This window comes from Ictidomys tridecemlineatus, chromosome 9 (genome assembly GCF_052094955.1).
Source record: "Ictidomys tridecemlineatus isolate mIctTri1 chromosome 9, mIctTri1.hap1, whole genome shotgun sequence".
Lineage (NCBI taxonomy): Eukaryota > Metazoa > Chordata > Mammalia > Rodentia > Sciuridae > Ictidomys > Ictidomys tridecemlineatus.
In genome coordinates this window covers 89,591,436-89,613,767 of record NC_135485.1, presented here as the reverse complement: position 1 = coordinate 89,613,767, position 22,332 = coordinate 89,591,436, and the positions used below count along the sequence as shown (strand labels likewise).

At 31.7% G+C, this 22,332-nt stretch overlaps 1 protein-coding gene across 2 annotated transcripts in view; it reads right to left on the bottom strand.

Annotated features, from left to right (window-relative positions):
• Positions 1-22,332, bottom strand: part of Ndst4 (N-deacetylase and N-sulfotransferase 4) — a 262,135-nt gene that overhangs the window by 114,075 nt on the left and 125,728 nt on the right. Inside the window, exons 3-4 of one of the 2 annotated variants that reach the window (XM_021729707.3) lie at positions 16,748-16,835; positions 10,931-11,085 (exon numbers count right to left, since the gene is read on the bottom strand). In XM_021729707.3, the coding sequence (XP_021585382.1) occupies positions 10,931-11,085; positions 16,748-16,835 (243 nt within the window). The remainder of the gene's footprint in view (positions 1-10,930; positions 11,086-16,747; positions 16,836-22,332) is intronic. The other variant, XM_040292929.2, reaches the window with a different exon arrangement.

Sequence of the window (22,332 nt, the reverse complement as noted above, 5' to 3'; positions counted from 1 at the left end):
ACTTTGGTAATGTGGAGGTCTTGGATACAAAATGTCACAATAACTGAATTACATGTTAATATGATCACCAGACTTTGTTTATCAAGGATAAACTTAAGACAGCAAAGAATGGAAATGATGGAGACCAATTAACAGGTTATCCCCATAAATTAGCCAAGAGAAAGATGGTAGATTTTAGACTTCTGGCATTTGTATGAGGAGCTCTGTAGACAGTCTTCCTATGATACATCCAAAACTGGTGAAAATTAATTTTAAACTACCCCCATATGGTCTTTAAAAAATGAACAAATGACTTAAAGCTAATGGAAAAAATAAGGTTATTCAAGAATCTACCAAGATTGTCAAAAACCAGTTGAGCCTTTCTCCACCTGTTCTGATTATTCACAACTGAATTCTTATTCCAGATGAATGCAGCTCTCCTTTTCTGTAGTTCTCAGGCAGGGGCTATGATTTCTCTCTAGAAGTGTAGCCCCCAGCATTTTTCATCCCCTCAGCTCTGTGTACTGAAGTTCTAGTATAGTCAAGAGCAGCTGAGAGATCTGGAGCCCTCCTTCTTTCTCTCTCTCTCTCTCTCTTTTAATTTTTAAAAATTTGTTCTAATTAGTTATACATGACAGTAGAATGCATTTTGACACACAATACATAAACAGAATATAACTTCTTATTCGCCTGGTTGTGCATGATGTAGAGTTACACAGGTCATGTAATCATATATGCACAAAGGGTCATAATGTCTTATTCATTCTACTATCATTCTTACCCCCATACCCCCTCCCCTTTCTTCACTCTCCTCTGTCCAAAATACTACCCCCCTTATTGTGAATTAGTATCAGCATATCAGAGAAAACATTCATCCTTTAGTTCTTTGGGACTGGCTTATTTCAATATATTGCATAATATTTGGAGCTCTCCTTCTCTAATTGTCTTATAGAGCATGAGCTATATTCCAAGAATAGCTGGAAGACTAGAGCTCTGATTTTTCCTTGCCCCATCTCAATTGTCGAGTATTGTTTCCACAATAGAAGAAGCAAGTTGGGAAGATCAGATACTCCTTCCCCAACCCAGTACCCATTCAACAAATCTAGGTGTGCCTTTGAGAGAAGCAAGCCATTGTGGCCACCCCTCAGTATCTCTGGAGCAGATATTTCGCCAAGGAGTAGAAACAAGTCATAAGAAAATAGAGCTCAATGTTCTTCCTGAGGAAAACTGGAAGTTTTTGGAACAGAGTATGGAGAAGTTTAAACTCAAGGCCACTCTCAAACACAATGGAGATTTTGATGATGATCAATTAAGGAGGAGGCTGTTGTTACCTTAATTACTATTAATAACAAGTTAACCATAAAAAACCAGAGATGGAGGCAGTGAAGAGGAACACTTTGGGAATGAGAAACTGCTTCACAGTCTGACCTCAAAGACTATATCTGCAAAGAGAAACATATTTTATTAGATCACACTGTGGAGCCATCTACACCCCAAAGGCACTGTCAAAAACAATAGATCAAACAACTGGTAATAAGTGGAGGCTCACATCTGGTTAATCTTCATATCAGAGATAGACAGCTAAATGGAAAGACATAAAGGGGACCCTGCCAAAACCACTGTCTTCCCAAAGTGGCTGTGTTCCCTATGAGAAGCAAAATGAAGTTGCATACTTCAGCAGAAGGGCTCTTCACTTAAATTGCTGAGTCATGTCGCTTAACAGAAAAAAAAAATGTAAAATAAAACAAAATCCACTCTGGAAATGAGGAGACAGAATCAAGAATGCTATGTATATTATCTTAAATGTTCAGTTTCCAACAAAATTTCTAAGCTATGAAAAGGAATAGAAAAATGTGAACAACAGAAATAAAGCTAGCAATAAAAAAGAGTCCATGTAACAGACTTAACAAATTTTTAAAATATGTTTAAAGAGAACTAAAGCAACTCATGCTCAAAGAACAGAAGGTGTGATGACAATATCTCATCATATACAAAACATCAATAAGATAAAAATTATAGAAAGAAATGTACATGTTGAGTTGAAAAGGATACTTACTAAAATGAAAAATGTTACTAGAGCATTCAAGAGGAGATTTGAGCTGGCAGAACAAAGAGGCTATGAACTTGAAGAGTTAATGAAATCTGAAGAACATAGAAAATAGAGAGTTGAGAAACATGGCCAGAGCCTCAGAGAAACAATAGGGGAAGACCAGGAAGAGTGGAAAGAAATAAATATAATGATATTCAAAGAAGTAATACCTGAAAATATCCAAAACATGATGAAAATCATTAAAATGTTGAAAGTTGAAGACAATCAGAAAATCTTGAGCACAGCAAGAGAAAAACAACTAATCACATTGAGGGAAAACAAGATTAGTCATTGTTTATTACTTCTCATCAGAAACCACAGAGGCCAAAAACAATAGGAAAGACATATTCAAACTGATGAAAAGGGAAAACGTAATCAATAATCATTCTATAGCCAGCAATCTATCTTTTAAAAGTGACGGTGAAATTACTATATCCCAAGACACACCAAGACTAATGGAATTCATTGCCTGCAGAACTATCTCATAAGAAATAATAAAGAAAGTTCTTCAGGCTAAAAGCAAGTAATCCTAGAGCATAATCTGAATCTTCAAAAAGAAAAAAAAATGGATAAAGTTAATTATAGAGCACAGTATAAATATATATTTTTTCTTTCTCCTCAATTGACATAAAAACAATTTGTATAAAACCATATGATGGAATATTTGGGGAGACTATAATGTGTAGAAATATAATGTACTTCCAATAGCAGAACAAAAGAGGAAGGTAGAAGAAAAGATGCATTGTTGAAAAAAAAATCAAATGATAACTCAAATCCACAGAAGCAATGTGGAGTAGAGAGATGGCATATAAGAAACATAATGTAGAAAATTTTACAAATATATATTTTTCTCTGCTTTTTTTATTTCAATTTTTAAAAAATATAAAATTATATGAAGAATTATAACAGTGCATTGCAGGATTTGGAACATATGGAAGGTACATCTAAACCAATAATAGAGGAAAAAGGAGAGAGAGAGCCATGAAAAAGTGATGTTTCCATATCTCACTGGATTAAGTCAATATAGTATTGAAGTAGACTCTAAAAAGTTAAAATGTAAAGGGTCAGCCCTAAGCAATGACTGAAACTAAATTACATTGGAAAATAGAAAATATTTTGAAATAAATGAAAATGAAGACACAGTATACCAAAACTGAGGGGATACAGCCAAATTAGTATTTAGAAAGGAATTAATAGCTGTAAATTATTGTATTAACAATAAAGATTTCAAATCTATAATCTAATCTTTTCCTTAAGAATTAAAAAAGGAGAGCAAATTAAACACAAAGTAATCAAAACGAAATATTAAAGATTAGAATGGAAATTAATGAAATAAAGAACAGAAATTAATAGGGAAAAATTAGTGAGTCCAAAAGTTGGTTCTTTAAAAAAGACCAACAAAACTCACAAATCTTTAGACAGACTAAACAAAAATAAATAAGTAAAAAAGGCCCAGAGTGGGAATATCATGAATCAAAATGTAGACAACACTACCGACATTTAAAAAATAAGAAATATCAAAAAGAAATAATTTGAACACCTTTGCCAACAAATTTAGGTAGCATAAATAAAATAGGCAATTTTATTATTGTACAAACATCACATGTACCATCGTATTTAATGGCAAAAAAATGAATACAACCCCTCTAAGATCAGAAATAAGACATGGATATTTGCACTTGCCATTTCCATTAAGCATTATACTGGAGGTTCTAGTCAGGACAATTGGAAAAGAAAATGAAATAAAATGTATCCATATTGGAAAATAATGTCTTGTATATAGACAATCCTCAGGAATCCCAGAATCTTTAAAAATATTAAAGTACAGTAAATTTGACTATGACAATATACAAATACACAAAAGTCAGTTGGTCTTCTATATTCAAAAATAAGCAATATGAAAAAAAAGTTTAAAAATAATTTCTGGAACTGGGGATGTAGCTCAATGTTAGAGTATGTGCTAGCATGCATGAAGCTCTGGTTCAATCCCCAGAACTGAGAAAAAAAGAAACAGAAAAGAAGCAATTTTATTTACCATAGTATCAGAAATACAGAAAAATATAGAGGATTTAAAAATATACTTAATAAAAGAAACATAAAACAAATTCTGAAAATTTAAAAACTTAAAATATTTTAATTATGAAAAGTAATGAAGACAATTCATGTTTCTGGACAATAAGAAAGAATATGTTGAGATTTCCACAATTGATTAGCTGATAGAATGTTTTCACTGTCAAAATTCCATCTATTGTGCAGAAATTGATATCCTGATCCTAAAATTTATATGGAAATTCAAAGGATCTGAAACAGCCAAAATATCTTAAAAAAAAACCAACAATCAATTCACACTCACTAGCATGGATATAATAGGAAAGGCAAATAATGACAAGGGTTGGTGAGAATGCATAGTCATTGTATCTCTCCTTCATTGATGGTGAGAATGTAAAATGGTGCAGATACCATGAAAAGAATATAGCGGTTCTTCAAATGTTAAACAGACTTACTTCATGACCTCCCAATCCCACTCCTGGATAGACACTGACTATAAATGAAAACATACTGCCACAAAAAAATAACTTGTACATGAATGTTCATAGCAGCATTATAAATAATGCCAAAAGGTGGAAACAAGCCAATATCTATCAATTGATGAATGGATAAATAAAATATGATACAGCCAAATAATAGTATATTATATGCAATAAAATGGAATGAAGTACCAATACATGGTACAACATGTATGAATCTTGAAAACATTAATCTAACAGAAAAGGCTAGTTTTTTACATCAAATAATCAGAAAAAAACAAACTTAGAATGACAAAAAATATATTAGTGATTTCCTAGGGTTTGAGGAATTGGGTAAAATGGGAAGTGATTGCTAATAGGTTTGAATTTTCTTTTATTATTACTAATTTTATTTCATTTTGTTATGGATTTTCTTTTAGACATGATGAAAATTGTGGTGAAGTTTGAACAAATCTGAGAGTGCAGTGAAAATTATTTTATTAACACTATATTGTATCATTTGTCCATATCAATATCAAAAAACCTAAAAAGTGACACAATGAAAACTCAGGTTAAGTAGAGAGTGGTACAGATGATAAGAATTCATTATTTCCAAATATATTTTCAGTAGAGACAACAGATTGGATGAGAAGAAGAGAGATGTCAAATGAATCTGATTATTTTAGGCTTAGAAGGGTTTAACTGTCATTATGTTTGAGAATAGAAAATAGACTTTAGTTTAATTTAAAACTTTTTTAAATTTAAAGATAGAATAAATATGTTATATGGATTCCCTATTTTGCTATTTTCAGTTATATGTAATAGGCAGCTGCTAGAATGTCTTCCAATGATCTCTGTGTCCTTGTATTCACTTGTTTAATTTCTCTTCTGCTGAGTGTAGACTGGACCTAATGACTGGCTTCTCATGCATATGGTGTGATAAGCAATGGATTATCACTTCTGATATTCTGATATTTTCTCCTCCCACCCCTCTCTCTCATACCTTTCTTAGAACCTCTCTCTGATAAAACCAACAGCTGTATTGTGACTGTTCCCTTGTGGCCAGGAACTTGGGGAAGATCCAAACAGATGATGGTGAATTGAGATACTGAAACAATCCAATAGCTTGTAAGAAACTGAATCTTGCCAACAACCATGCAGGCTTGGCAGAGGTCTACTCTCCAGGTGAAAATTAAAATGACTATCACTTTCCTGGAAGAGATATAAAAGATCTTGAACTACAGGATCCAGTGAAGCCATGCTCAACTTCCTGATCTATATAGATTGTGACATGCGTAGGATGTACTTTAGATCTTTAAGTTTGGGACAATTAGTTTGACGGTACAAACGCACTTGATTTCTGAAGTATGTTACATAGATACTTGTATCAAATGGTTACGTATTTCCTTTTAGAATTTATGAAATTGTCAAAAACATTGATTTTAATTTATTATTTGAATTATTATTAAATTAGTGTGAAATCTATCTTCTTGACAAATTTTTAAGTTCAAAATACACTATTGTCAATTACAGTACTCTCACAAATCTCTAGAATATATTCATCTTGCTAGACTAAAACATACATAAGTATGTTCCATGTTTAACAACTCCCCATTTTATCCTCCCCCCAGTCCCTATAAAATACTATTCCCTTCTGGGATTATTTGAACTTGACATTTTTAAATACCTAATGTAGGAGTAATCGTGTAATATTTATGTTTCTCTGATTAGCTTCTTAACATAGTATAATAACCTCAATATTCATCCATATTATTGCATATTACACAAGTTTCTCCTTTTTCTCTACGTTTTATGTTCAGGTTTATTATTAATAATGCATAATATATGAATATAATATATAAATTATAATAATGCATGTGAATGTATCCCCTCTTCTGAATGTAAAGACTATGTATCATCATTGAATTTTGTGATTATTAGTTTTTCCTAAATTCCCTACTTTTATACCCTGTTAGTTTTAATTGTCAATTCTTGGCATCTTTTATTTGCTGTACAGCACAAGGCTGTATGTCACATGATCCATTAAGATGTTGACATTGCAGGCATCCATAGTCAGTTCTCTCTGACATTTGTCTTATTGTGCCATAAATTCCATTTTCATATTCCTTTGATTACTTTTTAATATGACATCTATATAGCAGATTGAGTGCAGTCTATTATAACACAGATTTTTCCATAGATGCTTTTTGACAGGTTTGTTTTTTATAAGAACAATCTAAATTTCAAAATTTTTTACTTCACAAAATTGAATCTAATTATGAGGAAGTTATATAGATTTCATAAATATGTAAAGTTTTAAAAAGTAGAATTTATAAAGCTTTTGCCTTTATTTAAAGAATCTTTATTTACTTGGTCAAGAATAAGATAGCCTACTGTTCAATAGAACATTAAGAAAATTTACATTGTTATTGAAAATGTCAGCATTGAAGACAAAAAGTTGGTCCTTATCCCTTCAGGGTACTTCATGATCTGTAATTATCAGTGGACTGAAAAGCCACACTGACTTGGGAAATTTAATGAGTATGTATGTAAAAGTTAAAACAACAAAACAATTCTCAAAAACTTTTTTCATATGTTTATTGCAGAATAAAAATAAATAATTCAGATTTATGCTACAGGCACTCTTCTTTCTGTGATTAAAATGGAGATGCGGGTTAAATCAGAATGATTTTTGGTAACTTTTTCATTAGCTGCTTTCATGTTAGTTGATGCTTCTAGTTTTCTCCAGCCTTTGTTATCATCTTTGAAGCTTTGCTTCTATTTATTGACATGCTCAAGCAACTGAATGGCAGCAAAGATCTGATTTATTAAAGGAAAATGAACTAAAAATATTTTTCTTCACTTTATTTCCATACTAAGTAAGGTGTATTGTAGCTATGCTATCTTGTTTGACTGTGCTTATCATTAAATTGATGCTATCTGTCCAGACACACACATACACACATATACACATGCAAAACATATATATCCATGCATTAAGAATGATACACACACATATACATGCACTTACTCACACTGCATTCCTTTGTGATTATGCATGCAACCCCCACATACACCCCATATCATGTGTACCTGGATTGAGCAGTGACAATTAATAAAGCCTCTTCCAAAATAATGAAGGGTTAAAGAAACTTCATGACAATGTGTTACTCTCATGATTTTTAAACATGTATAACAGAAAATGAACTCTATCCAGGAAGAACTCAGAGAAATTCCACAAAAGACCATGCTGATTGATTATGTTTTAAGAACCATTTCTGAAATATCACTATGAAACTATTAATATGTCATTTGAATCATTTTTGGAAATGCTATGAGAACAATTGTGATTTCAAGATTGACGAACCCTCTGCCACTCAAGGTCAAACTAAAGAGTAGTTAGGAGTACAGGACAAATTTAAAAAGAAGTAGCGGGAGGACACTTTTGATTTTTATCCATATAAATATTCATTTACTTTGAAAATCTCTTTTCATAATTGCTTCAATGGAAGCTAGATGAGTATTTCAAGATGTTCCATTCAAATTTGTGGACTGATGTTGTCAGTGATCACAGAATTTTAAAGCTGGAATTGATCAGTGGCATTATCTGGTCCAGTGCTTTTGGTTGGCAGATGAGTTGATGTAAATTAATTATCTCAAAACTTTGTGGTGTGGAGAATGAAAAAGGGAGTCATTACTATTTTGGGGGGAGAAAAGTGAAGCAAGAAGACACTTAAAAAGTTGCCCACTCCATTAGAATTTTGTACTAGCAGTTGGGGCTAATATTTATCCTGCCAACATCCCTGTCAGTGTTTTCTACTGTCCTATCCTGTCTCAATACTGTTGATGATTTTAAAGTGTCACCTGAATAGGAAAAGAAGATCATTTAATAAGAAAGAAAGAAATTTCTTGCTTTCTGGACAGTAAACATATTGTAATATTATGTTAATAGTAAAGGTGGGGCTCTGAACGTTACTGTTTAAAATGTCCTGAGTTAATATTATTGAGTTGAACTCCAGAAGAAGGACAATGTCATTTCAATATGTGTGTTTAACAGACTTCACTTAAGTTGCAATATTTTGACTATGCAGCACATAATAAGATATATTTTACAAAATATATTTATAGGTTTAAGTCTAGCTTCTAGCCACGCTAACTAAACAAATGTAATTGCTCTGAATGGACTCTAAATAGCTTTCAACATTTCATTACAAAGCAATTACATCTGAGTCTTTCCCAGAGCTCTCAGCATGGCTTTTAAAAAGAAATTACACAAACAGGTGAAATCAGCCATTATGAAATATGACCTACAAGCCTAAAAAAGCAAGGCTTCAGAGTGGTAGAGGAGTCAGGAAGGTTTCAAGCAAGTGAAAAACACATTTTATTTTCAAAATAACCACAAATGAGAAAATTTAGCTAGCTCACTCAAGGTATGTTTGTTTTTGAAAAGGGTAAATTTACTTAATTCTACAATATTATAAAGCAGTAGTAAATCTATTAGACTCTCTCTAAGGGTTAAATGATGACTAACCACACACACACACACATTAAGCCATATATATATATATATATAATATATATATTATGCAAAATAGATAAACATGTATATCATATATACAATGAATATACAAGTGTATGATATATTTATACATTATATATACATAAATGTATATTTGACTATTTAAGGGAAGGCATAGCTGCATATTTATCTATTTAAAGAAATAACTGCACACTTGTCTGTATTTAGAAAGGACATAGTACCTATTGAATGCTTGCTGAGTGTCAGGCACTACCTTAAGCATATTATACATACCCTCACAGTTGTTTCTATTATTCTCATGTTTACACAGGGGAAGCCTAAGACATAGAGAATCTAACTAATTTATTCAAGATCAAGAAATCATTGCTAGAAGGTCAGGATTTGAACAAGTTATCCTGGTGACTGAGTTCATGATCATAACTGCCTTTGATGTTATTCACACTTACTTCTAAAGGTTCTCTGTGCTGATCTGATGCTATCGTGGGAATTTAGAACTGGAAAGAGAGGGGGTTAACTTAATATCTAGGCACAACTTTATAAAATATTACAGCATCCATTTGAGGGCTTGGCTTCCAAATATATATATTTTTTTTAAAAAATGAAGATAACAACAATTACTCAGTACAAAATAATTGCTCGTTTTCATGACAGGGTTCCCTAAACCAGACCCAGGGTGTTTGGGCCCTGTGATTATCACAAACCTTTGTGATTATATGTCTAAATGTGTATCTGAGTGTTTTTCTGGGAACAAGATTTCAATCTTCCATTACATTTTTAAAGGGATACATAATTTCACTAAGGTCTACAACAGAGGTGTGTAAACATTTTAGTAAAGATCCAGAGAGAAATATCTTACGCTTTTTGGAACAGATGGTGTAATGTGCATCTGCTCAACTTTACTGTTACAGTGGAAAAGCACCTGTAGACGATATGTAAAGGACTGACTGTGGCAGTGTTCAAATAAAATTCATATGTGGACTTTGAAATTTGAAGTTAGTATAATTCTTATATTACTAAATATTGTTCCTTTGATTGCTTTTCAATCATTTAAAATGTAAATAACAAAACACATTTTTTTTTTTTGGCTCAGGGACCATAAAAAACAACCAATAATTCACATTTGGCTAATGGGCCCTAGTTAACCAGTTCCTGGACTAGACAAGTGATTCTTCTAGGCTTTATGGGCATCATTTTGAGAATTTCTTGAAAATGCAAATTCTCAAGCCACTCTGCTGATTTCCTGAATCAGCACTCTCGAAGTAAGACCCAGTGTCTGTGTTTCAAAAAGACTTTTAGGTGAAATGAGGATACATTGAACTTTGAGAGCCACTGATCTAGAGTCATTATTTCAATGATTCAATTCATCCATCCTTTCATTTGTTCTTGCAGCAAATGATTTTTAAGCAAATAACTTTTCTAATTATATGGCATTTGGAATGTAATGCAGAAATTTGAGGATGAGAAAGTACTTTTTTGGTCTTTTCATTGATACTCTAATAATTTTCTAATAAAACAGGATGTAGCAACTTTCTGAAAATGACCTTTTGAAAGATATTACTGTGATTTTTATCTATATGTATCTATATAGAAAGCTATCTATCTATATATCACATACATCTCTCAGCCCCATGCGGGTATACACTCCTGAAATAAAATACCACAAAACACAACATGCATCCTTAGTACCTGTGCTATACTCCAATTATTCTGTTTTATTGTATTTCTATAGAATTTAATTAATAATAAACTGATTTAATAATCCACTACTAGATGAGAACTTATAGTTTGAAAACTACTACAATAAAATGTGCTCACCAGTGCAAATTCCTTATTGAGAATCATTTGCTCAACTAAAGATGACTCATTGTGGAAGAGGTGTGGCTGCATGTGGCTCCACATGTGTGGAAACCACCAGAACTCATCCACAGACCTCAGCAGAAGATCATCTCCTTCATCTTCCTCTTCAGTTCCTATAAACACAAAGTTAAAAATGACTTTAGTAAAAAATTTGTACTAGTTCAAAAGTTATTTTTGTAAAATTTATTTAATCCTTCATGCTACTGATACGTAGGTCCAATTATGTGGTTTTTATAATCAGGAAAAATTACATCAGAGAGAAATGATTTGGGAAGTCATGGAGGTAGGTGGTGCTGGCCCTAGGGGTAGAGAGTTGCTTAATTTAGTATTTAGGAGTATTTTATTACTGATATTTTTATTTTTAGAATTGCTAGCATGTTGTAATAAAAGAGTAGATCTACTTTTAAATCATTTGGGTTTTTTTTTGTTTCAAAATTATCAACTTATTTCTCATTGTACAAAGAACTCATGATCAAAGATAATTCCTTTTCTCTTAAAAATTTTCCTACACGTATATGCACATATATATGTGAAAAATTAGTTTGTAATTTAACTTGTGAATTGTTAATTTTTTTTCTGACTACAAAAATCATGCTTACTTATTTTAGAAATACAAAAAACACAGTGAAGTAAGATAAAAATCCAAACAAAATCAAAAATAAAACTCCAAAATCATACAAATCCATCTTTTAGAACTAACCAATGAAAAAAAAATTTGTACCATTCTTTAAAATTCTATATTTTTAAGTGAATAAATGAATAATTTAACTCCATCTATCTTACTATTATCAATGAACATTCAAAGTTTCTCATGGCCAATAAAGTATAAACCAACTTGTGTGTCTTTTTAAATACACTCATTGTTCCTGGAATATAATCCTTAGTCCACAGTCCTTTAAAATTGGAAGAATTGCCTGATTTAAATAGGATTTTAGCAACATAAATGTCACTACAAAGAATAAAGATATGGAAGTTTAAAAAGTGGGTAAGTCCTATGAATAAAATGAGCAGATAGCATTCCTAATTTTTGTTAAAGTTATCTAATAATAATTAGTAATACAGATTCACAATTTATTGACTTTCATTAATATAGTAAAAGAATATTGAATATTGAAATCCAATGAGGAAGAGTTTATCTCTTCATCTGTAGCATCATTATGCTACAGATGTTTCTCAAGGCCATAATTTGGCAGACTCAATCATAGATTAGAATGAGTTATTTCATGTCACATATGATGAAGGAATTGATGGTTCTCTCAACTCTCTGGAATTAGTCCGCTGTGCTTTGAATACAGAATGTTTGAGAAATGCTTCTATTCACTTTAAACTCCGTTGATCATTATTGTAAGTGGCAGGAAGCACATAATGCATACTTGACCAGGAAGAAGGTCAATTACTCAATTTAAAGAAAATTTTGCAGACTATTGATATAAACAGATGCATGACTGATTGTAAAATCTTAGTAATTTTTATATCAGAGATTATGCTAATTTATAAACACTCTCCATAAGGTTAAGAATGACATTTAAAGCCTCCTTTTTAAATTCTTTCAACATCATGGATTACTTTCTGTCAGCATTTCTCTTATTTTATGCTGGTCATACAATTCAAAACCACATGAGGCAGACCCTTGACAGTGAAAACTGTTTAATGAAAAATATGATACAAGTCATGCTAAGGGAACAGCAGAATTCCAAATGTTTTCAAACTCAGCTAAATGAAAATATTGTATTTTCGACTTATCCTACATACACATCTTCAGTACTTAATGTGTACTTGAATTATGTGTGAAAATGTAATTTGTGTTCCATATATTCCCATAGTAACACAAGTTACAGTTCATTTAAATATCTGGGGTCAAATTGAGCCTTTTTACTTCTAACTTGATCTAGATTCAAATCTAGATCATCATTAGTAAAAAAGTGAATTTTATTCTTACTTAAAAATTATGTTCTTTTACTTTTTCTGATTCCCAGAGTTTAAGAAGTACTTTGATTCAGAAGTATGATATATAAACAGTTAATTTCTTTGCTATCACTTTTAGAGGATCTGTCTTATGAGATAATATGCTTCTAAGAAGAGTTCTTTTAGGTCTACCAAAATAAGACAAGCTTTAGCAAGATCTGGAGTGTAAGTCAACCTCCTTAAAAACACAATTGTAACTTTAAAATAAAATACATAAAATTCCAGTGTCAGTATTATCTCTTTTGTCTGTACAAATATTTGTTTAGTATGATTCTTAAATAGTATGAAGATATTTCCTAATTTACTTTGTATCTTGAATCTATATGGTTACATAACAGGCTAATGTAGAATAAGCTAATTTTAAGTACTATACTAAGTAAGATGAGCGATATGATGAAAAACTGATTAAAAGCTACCTGAAGTTCCAAAATTAGAAAAAAGAGCAGTGCAAATCATCTATTGTTTATTTTTGATAATATTTTATTCTTATACAAAATACTCTTAAAACCTTAATAATAAACAGAATACTAACAACAAACTAGACATTATTACAGATGAAAGAGATATTATTATCCCCATTGTGGAAATGTTGAAACTGAGGCATATAAATGTTCAGAAGCGTGGTTTTGTTCAAATAGCTAGTAAAATGTCAGTACTTGGATTTTAACACAAGCAGTCTGTTTCTAATATCTAGTCTTTTAAACCACCCTTCATAAGAAAAGTTAAAAAACAAAAAATAATTAAAGGAGAAAGAATGTAGTGTTTTTCTTATTTTCATGTTTGAAAGTTAATAACTTTACATAAATTGTTTTTTTTGTAAAAACTGACTGTCATGGAAAAGACCAACATTAATCCGATTTGCAAACATTATTCATGAATTAATTATTGAATCATTTTCAATTTATTATGAATTACGAAGAACAGCAATGATTGTGTTCCATGAAAAATAAAATTTGTAGCTCCTCCATGCCTAAAAGTCATCTTCTTAATGCTGTAATGTCTTCATTTTTCAATTGAGTTTTCATTTTGCAATTTCAATCAAGTTGTAAATATTTCCCGACTAAAATATTTCACTCTCAACCCTATACTTTTATTTTTTTTTCCTTTTAATCAACACCATGTCCTTCCTCTTTCAATTTAGCACCTGCGGATGAATGACTTTTATGAAAAGCTTAGTAATATGCCCTTTTGGGTGGAGATTGTTTTTAGCATGTGAAGGACAGAGAAACTGAACAGGAAAAAATACATGAGAAATACAAATAAGTGAATCAGTCTGAAATATGCAGAATCAATCATTATTACACTGGACATATGTGATTAAATGTCTTCAAAACAATGAGTCTCATCAATCAGCATCTTTATGCACTGGGAAGCCAGATCATCTGGAGGAAGAACTAAACCCTCATTGCAACAAGGCCATCTCTGCATGGTTATGCATCACAGCCAAGCACACACAAAAGCACAGCACTGGCTTGATTTGTAATCTCTTTTTCTATAATGTTAAGTCTCTATATAGGAATGTGACTACAGGAGGGTGAGGCATTGCCTTTCTTACAGTGGGTATAACTAACGTGTAATTCAGCCCTAAAAGAAACCTTGATATGGTCATGTGTGTTAATAAGTATTTAACATGACATGATTGCACCCTTGAAAAAAATGTTATGGATGATTTTCAATGTTCCTGTGGACAAAACAGCATAATAGTTAAATAAAAGTTACATAATTATATGAAGGTTATTAAACTTCCAGGATTTGCCATTTTATATATGGTGTTTATTCTCTAAAGTGCACTATCACCACAGCATAGCAGCACAGTGTTTCTTCCATTATTTTTTTTTTTAGGATAATTTCAATACAAAGAGTCAATAAGGTTTCCTTGAGAGATATAATGAAAGCCAAGCTCAGTAGCACACATGAGTAGTACCAGCTACTCAGGGAGGTAGAGGCAGGAAACTTGCTAGTTCAAGGCGAGCCTTGAGAATCTGCCTCAAAAATGAAAAGGGCATAAAGATGTAGCTCAGTGTAGAGTGCCCTGGGTTCAATCTCTACAACCACAGTTCAAAAAAACAAAGAGAGAGAGAGAGAGAGAGAGAGAGAGAGAGAGAGAGAGAGAGAGAGAGAGAGAATTAAAATGTTGCTTTTATTCTTTTGGTCTTCCTTCAACAATTATCCCTGTAATATTGATTGGTATGCTGCTCATTTGATGTGTACCGTATACATGTTCAGGATTGTAAAGAAGAAATGGAACACGTCATAACCTCTATCAACATTAATTCTGCAAATGTCTGGCAGGTTTAGGAGATCTGAGTGGGAAAAGTAAATAAAAATGGAGGTGATTATCCAGATATATTTCAGCCAAAAGAATGTTTTCCTTACACTATTTAAGACAAAATAGTATTGTTTGTATGTGAGTTCCAAATAATCCCATAATTTTTCTCCTGCATGAGTAGATGCAGCCTGCACAGTTATCTGCTTTATAATTTCATAGTCAGAGCTTCTTAGGCCTGAACTCATTTCTTGAGGGTGCTTTTGAAGAAGAGTTACAAAATCATATCTATTTTCAAAATTGTAAGCTGAAATTGCTTTGCCTGTGCAGATAAGATGACCCAAATCTATGCTACAAAATGTCCTTTTAAAATATGCAATCATCTGATTTATCAACTGGTCTAAATACTAATTTTCCTTCTATTACTTTAAACAGATTTACATGTTACAAAGCAGGAGTAAAAGCATCAAGGAAAAGCCAATAAGACATTGTGACTTCAATATTCTAATAAACCATGCTGGGCTTCTATATTAAACAGTCTCTCTGGGTAAACAAGCTCAATTTATGATAATTAAACACTACCCTTGCATGGGATATTTGCAATGAATCAATAAACTGCATACATGCACAGAGAACACTGTGAATTGTTTTCACTAAGATGCTAGTAAAACAACAACGCAAAGTCCTAAACAAAGCATTTAACTCACTGCATAAAAGCACAAATAGGTGTAGATGGTGGTATTCTTTTAATACAAATACCAGCACTACTTAGTAGTATTTTTGTCTTCACTGCAAGACAATTTCATACACATTGTTTTCTCTACAGTTAGTACAATCCTAATATTCAGAAAAGGAAAGTCAAAATTTGAAGGTGAGAGTAAAAATAGGTGAGAAATAACAGAGCACAGAGTAAGTAGTAATGAACACAAGTCCCATTTTGTGAACCTGTTGAGAGGCTTAGACTGAACAGAAATTTAACTGTGATTAGATAGTTATGAAAAAAATGCAAACTTGATTGTGAAGGTTTTAATGGATATATGGCCAAATTCATCTTAGTATTTTCAGGTAAAAATCCTACAAAGGATGATCAGTATATTTCTTTGAGGCTATAAAATTCCTCTCCCATTACCAGATGTTTTTCAAAGGTAAATAATATGTACAAAAGTCTCCAATACCTTGACCACTCAAAAATTTTAAAATAGTGCCCACTATTATTAGTATTAGTATCATCATCATCATCATTACTGAGGTATGCTCTCACTTGGGCTGTGCTGACAAACAAGATGCACAGTCATACTTAAAACAATAATTATGGTTTCTTGTACTGAGTTGAAAAAGTCAATTCTCTTTCTCTTTTGTCCTTGATTTTAATAGTATTTACCAAAGTAAACGAGCTCATTGATTTTGGATTTGGCTTCTCATATAATGCACCCAAGTTTTTCCCATAATCAATCTGGACATTCTGTTTCTCCTACTTATGGAACATTTATAATCCTATGTCCTATTTATATGTAGCTGCCTGAGAACACAAAGCTCCTTCTTACCTGTATGGTAAAACTTCCCTGAAAATCCAAGGTTGAAGGTAAAATTTGCAACCTGAGTGCGCAGTAAATTTTGAGTCTCTAGTAATGCCTGAAATAAATAAGAAATTAACATGATTTTAGAAAAATAAATATGAAGTTTTGGGATGCCTCTTTTGTAAATGTGTGTATCAGTGAAACAATTTGAGCTTTGTTGGTTTTTGGGTATTGATGGAGACTGTTTTGTGGTATTCATATTTCAGATCTTATAATTATTATGGTTATTATTTTTATTCAAGGTTAGCAAATTACAAAACAGTGAAGTTCTGAGCACATTATGCATTGCTAAAAGGCAATTCTCCAACTGCACAGCACTGACATCATTTTTCATTTCGTGTGAGACATTTCTTGAATTTCAGATTATTATATTTCTTTTCCTTGAGGAAAAATTTTCAGAATTGTTGGATGTAGACAAGTCCTATATATGCCAGTAAGGGATAGGAGGGAACTTTTGTATGAACTACAACTTAGTATTTTATTTAACTGTGCTACCTCTCACATAATTTTTAAAACATAATTATTGAGTTGAAAACTTGAGTTTTTACTCTAAAACCTAAAGAGCAATGTACATTTTATAAGGCATTGCTTTCAAATCTAGATCCATGAAAAGAACACATAAGACTAAATACCCTTATTCTACCAATTCCATGAAGAAATGTTCTCTAAACACAAATATTTCTCTGATTTCTAGACTTGAGATTGTACTATATGAACTTCTTGTTTGTAGACAGGTGAAGAACACACTGATAGTAATTAGCTAGAATTAGTCATGCAATTTTTTTGTCAGTCTCTCCAGTACTATTATTCCTATGTGAATACATGCAGCAAAGTCCAGAACTCTCACATCCCAGGGCTTTTTGCTGGCTTATTGGTCTGCTTACTGATTCAGAATGCTTTTCCTATTTTTAAAGTGGATTTTAAAAGAGGACTTACTTTGTTCTAATGAAAATGAGAAAGTCATTTCAAACTAAGACTAACATTTGGTTCCCTCTATCATTTGTTAAGGTGAATAAAGATCCAGAGGTTTAGACAATTTCTTTTGCTTTAGTCACAGTGGATAAGTGTTCAAAAATTTGTGAACCTGACTGTTTATTCCTTTAGTCCTGAAAACTAGTTTAATTTTGAAGAAAGAACAAAGAAATGACCAAATAACTAAAAGACTGATAGACTACACAGTCAGTGATTGTTTGAGACCATAATTATACTGCCTGTAATGATGGCCCATCTTTTTTTAAATTTTATCAAGTATATAGACAATGGAAAAATAGACCCATTAGTTTAATGTATTTCTATGAAATATTCAACAACATTTTCAAAAAGATCAAACTAAAGGTTAAAAAAAGGATGGAGTTAAAAATAAAAAGAATGGAACTAGTTGAGCTTATTGGTAAATGCTATAGAATATAGCCTTAAAATAATAAGACCATGCATTATTTTTTCTTTTAATGACTTCTTTTTTTTGCTTTTATATACTTTTTGTTTTAATGAATGTTCATTCTCAGAGTTTTATATTTGAAAGTATATATATATATATATATATATATATATATATATATATATATATACACTCCCTTCCCTTCCTGTATTCTAATACTATCCACTCATATTTTTTACTCAAAGTTCTTGAAGTCATTTTTTATTCTACATTTATTTATCCATGATCCATTCTTTCTCATTATTCTTCATCCACTCTTAAATGCAATAAATATTAACTGTGGATGGACACAGTATTGGATTTCTTTATTTTTTTTAAGTATATGATGTTTATTTTTTTTATTGGTTGTTCACAACATTACAAAGCTCTTGACATATCATATTTCATACATTAGATTGAGTGGGTTATGAACTCCCAATTTTACCCCAAATGCAGATTGCAGAATCACGTTGCTTAAGCATGATCCGTCTAACCTGAACCTTACCACCCAGAGAGGGAAATGGATATGAAGTATAGTCACACAAATGTGTAATGGTGATTCTTGACAAGGGCTGCAAAAGAAATCTCAATAATTCTGTGAAAGATGTTAAAAGAGGACCTTAGATTGGGGAGTGCGCCTACATATTTGGTGCTTTCTTAGGGGAAATATAATAAATCAAAAAAAATCTGTGTTTCCCAGATCAACTTGCCATTACCATAGGCAGGACCTTATTACTATTTCTTAGGACTTTAAGATACCATCGTATTATCATGTTCAACAGTGTTTCCATCTTTCATTTACAGTTTCCTCTATGCTATCTCACTTTCTGGGTTCATGCTAACCTCTCAAAATACATTCATTCAGGAAGGCTATTTATTTAAGATTCAACATTTGTCAGTCATTTCCCTTTTCTAATCCTTTTCTTTATCTGTGAAATGGTACTGTAACAAATACTTATTTGATACTATTATTTTGAGGATTACATCATAGAGCCAAGTATTTAGCTAAGCATGTGCTGCAGACAAAGAACTCCATAAGAATTGTCACTGAACACTGAATATGTCATTCCCTACCTACTCATTAGGTATCATTGGTGTCTCCACATTCCTAACTAAACTACATATATTGATTCTTCCCCCAAACTATCACATACTCTGGTCACATTGAATTATCCCCACCTCCACATTTCTCCATACCATTTCTCACTTTCTTCCCTTTGCCTAGAAAGCCTCTGTTGGTCTTCATCACCTTTCCCCAAACCTCACCCATTCTTTAAATCTCTGCCCAAATGCCATATTTCTGGATGAAGCTTCGCTAATGCTTCAAACGATTGCCTTTTCTTGTCTCCCTTAGGAAATTTCTAGATCATTTTTTTTAAGATTTCCATAATTTTCTAGTTTGCTTCACATACTTTGTATCTTATTTCTCCCTCTAGTCTCTAAGCACCCTCAGGTTGATCAAACCTTACTCAATTTTACATATCCCATGTTACTCAGTGAACTTTTTATATATGTGAAAGATATTCAAAGTATGATAAAACATGTATTAAACACACAGCTATAAACATAGATTCATTTATTTTATTTTTTTTACCATTTTTCAATGGTAAAAAATGATAAACACAATTTATAGGACATACCAAAAATGATATCAGAATAATATAGGTAAAATATTACTTTTTTCCAGCATGTTTTATGATACTGAAGTCTTCTAACTTTATTTTATAGATCTATTAAGACAAGCTCAAGGAGACAAGGCTGGATGGAGTTTCTTCCACTGATGCTAATTAGTTATATGAAAAATTTGACAGATTTTTTCATTATTAAAAGAAGTAGAAATGTGTAGTTGCAAACTACCAACAAGTAAACTTGATTAGATGAAATTGATAAAAATTTAATTCTTAAAATGTTGCAAGTTTTCTTATTTCAGTAAATGTTCCTTAGTTTTAAACATCAGATTAAGGAATTTTCTGTGTTTTTCAATGATAAAGAGAGAAATAGCATTGAATAAATATAAATCAATCCAATTTTGAAAAATAAAAATCAGAAATAAGTTTGAGAAAAATGCTAAATTATGAACATAAAAGAAGAAAACGGGTGAAAAAAATATTATTGAAATATAGGAAAAGCTAAAATGTTAGAAGAAAGATCAGAGTAAGAAAATATGAATACAAAATAAAGAATACTAAAGCATAAGAAAACTTAAAAAAAAACCTTCTTTTGCAAAATCTTGCTAATGAACTGTAAATAATGTCTCAGTTTTAGATAAAAATCAAATGATAAAACTTAGGAAATATTTGTAAATACACTTTTCTATGCCTGAATATTTTGTGAGTATATTTAACTAATTTTTGAAGATATGTGTAAAAATAAAATATATTAAGACTTGGACAATAAATACAATTTATTATCTTTCATAATTTGCACATCATAAAAATAATACAAATGAATTTGGATTTTTCTCTTACATTATTTATGAAGAACTTACTTGATTGAATGTTTAAGGGAGTAAACACATAGCTAGTTTAAGAAAAAAGCAGATCATTATTTTACTAAACTATAATTTGCATTCATTCAACATTCTTATAATGAATCCCTTAGTATTTCATAAAAGAAGCTCAACTTTGCCCTTACATAAGTACACACTATTAAGGAGAATGATGGTGTCAAACCTTATGTTGCAGAAAATCTTCTCAAGGAGATTGCTCAAATTGTCAATTCTAAAGGCCCACTTGAAAATATTGATTTATACTGTCATTGGGCCCAGGAATATGTATCTCAGTATAAACTCCAACTGGCTATAAAAAATGTTAAGCAATTGTTTTGAAGTTACCCATAGGACATGAGTCACCATAATGCTTGTAAAATACCTCTTCTCAGGGTCATCATCTGGGGATTCCAAATTGGCAAGCACAGGAAGGAATCTGTCTTTTAGGTGTAGATGGTCACCACACAGTGCCTTTATTTTTAGGTGCTGAGGATCGAACTCATGTCCCATCCGTACTAGGGGAGCGCTCTACCGCTGAGCCACAGTCCCAGCCCAGGAATATGTCTTTAAACAGTGGCTCAAAGGACTTCAAACTAGAGATTATTTTCCCCGAAGAACTTGGGAAAATATTGAGTTAGTGCATTATTTATATTATTTTCAAGGTATGTTGCATACATCTTAATTAATTTTCATTATTAGGTTGTTACTTGATAGTATTAATTTTTTCCCTAAGTGTATTTAATTATAGATGCCTATATACATACTTTCATATAGCCTTATGTTTTCAAAATTTTAAAATCAAATATTTCATGGTAATAGTGTTTGCTTTTGTGATTATTATATAGTCATTTATTTTACTCAATAACTCAATAAAATTGAATCTTATGATAGCTCAATCTTCAAATGGTAATCAAAAATAATATTTGTTATATTCTAGGTTTAACTCAAGGAGGAGGCCAAAATTGAGCATGCTTGCCTTAACATTCAGTCCAGACTTAACAACCTCAGGCCCAGTGCAGTAACTCTGTTTGAAATGGAGTCAGGAGTCCATGAATTTTTGTTCAGAGACTATTATTTGTCAATGTACAAATAAAGATGAATAGGTCCAACCTAGGCTGAAATATGAAGCTTTTAAAGTTTGCCTTTGAAAGTCCCCACCTTTCTTCTTGCTCATTTTTTTTCTTTAGAAGCAATCCCCTTCTTCTTCTGTTAAACTGTTATTGCTAGTCAAAGAGGAAATTATCTGATAAGTTTATGAATCTACCAAAACTTAGATTTGGTAGATTATAGCAACATGCTAGGTCTTCTAACATAAGTTCACATTAAATTATTTAGATTTGATTGTGGGATAAATGAATGGACAAATAGCTTTGATGATCATACTGAGAAAATGTGGAGGTCTTTCATGAAGAGAAATGCTGAAATCATGCTCAACTGAACAAAAATGTGCTGTGCCAAATATTATCTTGGCATTTCAGAGCAATTCGTTCATGTGTCTTTTTACCCATCCCTTAAGTGTTCCAGCCCAATCTTTTCTCTCTGGTTAAAGTCTCCTGGCATCTGAAGGTCACTGTCTCTGGGATCTCTTCACTCTTCATGCCCTTCTTCCTTTATTTATTCACTCATTGAATGGTTCAGTATTATTAA